This window comes from Priapulus caudatus, unplaced genomic scaffold (assembly GCF_000485595.1).
Source record: "Priapulus caudatus unplaced genomic scaffold, Priapulus_caudatus-5.0.1 Scaffold491, whole genome shotgun sequence".
NCBI lineage: Eukaryota > Metazoa > Priapulida > Priapulimorpha > Priapulimorphida > Priapulidae > Priapulus > Priapulus caudatus.
In genome coordinates this window covers 178,465-184,059 of record NW_014577552.1, presented here as the reverse complement: position 1 = coordinate 184,059, position 5,595 = coordinate 178,465, and the positions used below count along the sequence as shown (strand labels likewise).

General features: G+C 44.6%; 1 protein-coding gene across 1 annotated transcript in view; it reads left to right on the top strand.

Moving 5' to 3' along the window:
- Window positions 1–305: 305 nt before the first annotated feature.
- The window catches only part of LOC106810980, a gene marked incomplete in the record, with an annotated part of 8,428 nt that continues 3,138 nt past the window's right edge, over window positions 306–5,595 (top strand). The window contains 3 exon segments of the mRNA XM_014814486.1: window positions 306–408; window positions 620–829; window positions 1,381–1,454. Of these exon segments, the coding sequence (XP_014669972.1) occupies window positions 752–829; window positions 1,381–1,454 (152 nt within the window).

Here is a 5,595-nt window from a genome sequence, read left to right as displayed (position 1 = left end):
CCAGGGTACGTTCCGGTATACCGGACCGTACCCAGGGTACGTTCCGGCAGTACCCTGGGGGACATAGACCCTATGGGCGTTATTATTTGTGGCTGGCTACCTACTGATTCAGCTGTTGGCCCACTATCATTGACAATAATGTCATATCATGTTTATAATCTACTGATATTTTTCTGCCTAAAAGTAAAACTAAAAGGTGGTGGTATGCTTACGCAGCTTAGGTGTAGGTTTTGTTAGGGTTTCACTAGTTATTAGCTAAACTATTACTATTAGCAATTAACTGGATCTACCGATCGTGATTTTCACTCTAACCGATTGTGGCCGTGATCATTGCAGGTTGTGTGTGTGGAAGGTGATGAGGGTTGTAACAGAGATCGATCGACTGTAGTCAGGCAGTACATCAGAGATGTAGGTAACAGTGTCTGTGAAACATTCAAACTGTATCATTAAGGATCATTGCATCTATCTGCCCAGATTTTGCATTTTACTCTCATTTCCCTATATTTGATGTTTCAATTCAGCTCCTTAGTTCTATGATCATCTCCTGTTCTCACGTAATGACATCTACAAGTATCTGTGGCGGCGACTGCTCGTGAAATCAGCTTTTCTCCCGCCGCAGGTGTTCTATCCGGTGTTCAACAGGCATGGCGCCACCGTGGCGGAGGCATGTCCGCTCAACCCACGGCGCGACCTGTTTGCTTTTCACGAATCACAGAAACTCAAGCTGAGCAACAACGAGTGGTCGTGCTTGATGTGCGGAAAGTCGTTCTATTCCGAGCATTATCTCGACCAGCACATGCACAACCGACACACGGACACACAGCAATATGTACGCGCACAGACGGCGCAAGGCCTCAAATTCTACATTACAGGGGACACCTCTTTCCTCTAGCTCTCCTAGTTCAGTGGTCATAATTGACAAATTTCGTGTACATTAGTTACAGGGTCAGTACAGGGGGCCTTATGTTTTACATTGTGTGTTGGCATGTTGGTGGCCAAACGGTAATCATGGCCTGGCTATGACCAGAATTACTGAGCAAGCTTGAAGTATGAATAGCTACAGGTGTAACCTCGTAACCTCGTGAATATTATGAATATTAGTCTGAAAAGTCCAAAGGACTACTGTATATGCTGTATATTTCGTGGTGGTTTAATTTTTGTGAATTTCGCGAACGCGTCCCCGACCGCGAAAATAACAACACGCGAATCATTTGTACCGAATAATTCATAATTCACCGACCGCGAAATTGTCCGTCAAGTCTGAATTCGCGAAAGTATCTACGCGAAAAATATGGCGTATACAGTATATATCGAAGAGGGAGTAATGTAAGAAGCCTGCTACGTGGGTGATGTATGTGTGTGTGTTTGTTTGTGTTTCAGCAAGCGGACTCGGTGTGTCTGGCGGATTACTGTGACGTGATGCGCTGTGACTTGCTCATGCATGCTCAGCTGCCTACAAATGCATTGAAGAGCGGCTGTAGTTCCAACATTCTTGTAGTTATTAGGCAATTAAAATTCACTGTCATCACGCAAATATTAGTAATTTCATTAATCTGTTTTTTATAGATATATATTATCAAGCGCGTATAAAGAAGGAGAGCATACAACGGTGAAATGCTGAAACCATGTTGCAGTATTAGTTGGATTAAGAAATTTTGCCCGTTTTATTTTGACGATTCTTCGCAGGATTATTGATCAGCTGTCCTACCTTGCTAATATAAAACAATCCGCTTGTCCCTACGATGCTCCTACGCTGAGATAATGAGCGGTGAAAAGCTGGTATTTTCGCTGAAAACCGACTCGAGATCACTGTTTACTGCGACCCTCTCTCGCTTTGTGGCCAGTGTGTTGCTTCCGGTTTTTGGCGAAAATACCAGATTTTCACCGCTCATTATCTCAGCGTAGGGGCATCGTAGGGACATGCTGTTTGTTTTATATTAACAAGGTAGGACAGCTGATCAATAATACTGTGAGAATAAAAGAATCGTCAAAATAAAACGGGGAAAGTTTATTAATTCGACTAATACTGCAACATGGTTTCAGCATTTCACCGTTGTACGCTCTCCTTCTTTATACGCTCTTGATATTATACTTTATAGTTATTTACATTATTTGGTGATCAGAGTACGATCTACTGTAGATGCAGATGTTTTACATTCTGTTGTAGACTGACAAAGAGAAATAAGGTCTCGAATGCTCGCAATTAAAATATATACCGTATTTCTCATAACATTCATCATTGATTACCTACATCAGGGCCTTTTATTTCAAATTTTTACTTCTGCACACTCACGTACACACACACACTATGAATGTATTTGGGTAAATTGACAGATAGACAGCCAGACTGACTGACTGACCACAAGCAGACTGGCAGAGAGACAGACTGACTGACTTGTAACCAAATTTCCAACGACAATAACCCAGCAAGTGTACGTGAGCCCAGAGGAGCTATTTGGTCAGGTATTATACATTCTAGGTTTGGACGCATTGCCATAGAGCAATACCTCGCTTCACACAAGTAATGCATTCCAGAAAAACAGCTGAGCTTGTTATGCCTATGCCTAAAAGAAAATGTGTAACATGAAAAAGGTTTTCCCATTGCAGGGCTCTCAAGGGGTAGCTTTAAAAAAAATTTGAGCGTGAGGCGATCGTGATGAGCGTAGGGTGTGAAGGGGCCTTTAGTAAAATTTGCCCGAGCGTGGTGAGCATGGTTGAGAGCATGGCCAATTGGGCCCCAGCCGGGCCCAGCGCCGATACTTCGATCTAATTACGTCGATACTACGATCTAAGTGCGTCTTTACCCCGATCTCATTGCGCTCAACAAGCTTTCATCACGCTCAACACCACGCCCTCATCACGCTTGCACTGCGCTCACTGCGTCTTTATTGCGACCAATCAGATCGCATTGCGTTCGAACGACGCTTGCACTGCGCCTAAGCAACGCTCACCGCGCCTCAACTGCGCGCCAATCACGCTCTAGTCAGCTGCCGACTGCGCTGGCAACGACCATATAAATACCGCGCCGCGTTCTAGACATCATCATTCATTCTGCCGTGCTGTCAAGATTACATCAAGATTATTTACGGGAGAGGCCGTGGAAGGGGGAAAGGCCGAGCAAAGAATCCAAAGAGGTGCAGGAGTCCGTCATCTCCATCAAGTGTTGCCTTGGAATCAGAGCCTAAGCAACCTCAAGCCTCCCAGCCTCAAGAATCCCTGCCTCCAGTGTTGCCTCATCCATAGTGGACACTGAACTGGTGGGGTGGCCAGGGTAGCACCCCAATTTATACCCCAATTTAATACCCCCAATTTATACCCCAAGTTCGCAGGACGTGATCTGAGCGTAACTAACACGTAATGCAAACGCCACAATGGCGTGGTCTGAGAGTGTTGGGCGTAGTACAATCGTAGTACGAATGGGTCGAGCTTGCTAGAGACGCACCATGGTTATAGCGAGAGCGTGGTCAGGTCGCAGAGACATCTCCATGTAACGTGATGTTCTGCACACAATGGGCAACTTCGTCAATATGATCGTTTTGGATGACATTTGTCACGCGTAGTTAGACTTATATTGCTGAACGGCGCATATATCACCGCCAGAGAATGCATAACTGTACAGCCAGCTGTACATGAGCCGGCAAATGCAAAGTCTGCTGAGGCAGTTACAAGTATAACACACAAAGAAACCATCAAACCATGAAGAACACAGGTCAAGAGCGGTATTTCCTTACTGCTTATAAGGCTGGTGAGGTAAATGGAATGAACGGTTACAAATACATCGCAATATATGCTGTTATATGCTAGGACTCTAGATATGCTTTACATTGCACGGTCGTTCAATTGTCAGACATTGCGCGACGACATGCCCCACCAAGAAAATCAGGACACAGAAATAATGCATACGGAAGAATACCCAATACTTCATCATTCACTAACCGCATACTTCAGCACCCGCGAAATGGTCCGTCAAGGCAGACGTGAAGTATCACACAAATATCGTTAATGTTGTATAGAGTTACAGCTAGCTGCAAACAAAACATGAATTACAACGAATGAACACCATTTCTCAGCTTGGTGCAATATGGACTCAATGAACAGAAGGCTATAATGAAATGTTACATATATACGACTCACAGTAACGTTATGATGCTGCTCATGCTGTGTGCAGATAGGCTAGTTCCCATTTCAGTTTGTCTTTCCAGTTGGCTTTCTAGACTGGTACCCGTTCACCACCTTCACTCCGGCAAGTATCCTTCGCTACACTGAAGTTAGTTAGTGTAGCGTGTGGAACTGTCGACCGGGTACGAGTCTAGGTTATAGCCGGCCGAGCCGTCTGCAGGCAAAGTGCTAGCGAAATGCTATGCATAAAGCCTCGTTGCGCCATCTATCACACGCCATATGTACTACACTGATGTGGGGGCCTCAACTAGTCGCTGGCACAAAAAATTTCAACTCCGTTTTTTACAGCAAACCAAGCGCACCGAGTAGCGAACCAAGAATTACGACCATTTCTAGGAAATCTCTAGCTACGTGGGTAGTCAAACCCGTCGTGCAATCGCCAGAACTGCTCAACTCAGCGAACTTCCCGCATACTTGCTATATGTAAACCCGTTGAAATTGCTATTCAATGAGTGCAGCGTTGTTGTGTTAGTCTGCCGCTACGCTGCGTTTTTCGCGCTTCGCGCGTGATCCGGCTGCCGATTGTCTAGCTGTATCGTTGTAACTGCTTCGCTCCTGCTTCATGTAGTCTGTAGTGGGAGCGAAGGGGCAACATAGGTAGAGCTAGGACTGAAGGCTGAAACACACTATGATTTATGCATCTGCTGCTGCATACACACACATATTCAAATAATCGGGGGTTTTCTGGTGTGAGAAATGTGTTGATTAATCAAATCTTACCATTTTTGCCAAAATTTAGTTTTAACTCCAGAATCACACGTAATGAACAATCTAAAAACTGTTAAGCTCGCTAACTTTTAAACTAGTTTGATCTAATTTCCATCAATCAGTGCATGCCTCCGTGTGCTGAAAAATCATTTGCTTACATTGCTTTATATAGCAGCTATTGTAATATTCCACTTTCTGATGAAAACTTTATCTCAATCTGGTACACCACAACTTACCTGAAATGCACTGCATATGCATTCAATAGTAATAATGAGAGCGATTGAGTAAAGCAGTGATCTTACTCACTTGTGCATTGCAGGAAAGTGCTGAAGGAGATCCTGGTCGGTTCTCTGGAGGCAGACGACACGACGGACGCTGTGCAGGAAGCGAAGCTGCTCTCTAAGCTCAACCACCCCGGCATCGTGCGCTTCAAGGACAGCTTCCTTGCCGGAGAGTTCTTCTGCATCGTCACGGAGTATTGTGAGGTGACACACACACACACATACTTTTTGTCATAGTTTGTCATAGTTATGTTATATGTCACGATAGATGGCAGCACTTGTCCGCCAGTCATGCACGTGTGGTTCTGCTGAGTAAACTTACTTGTCACATACTCTACGAGTTCTTTATCTAATTGCATATCCGTAGTACAAAACTACAACATGGTGTCAGAAGTGGGATCAGGAACAACTCGTCAGTAGTATGTAC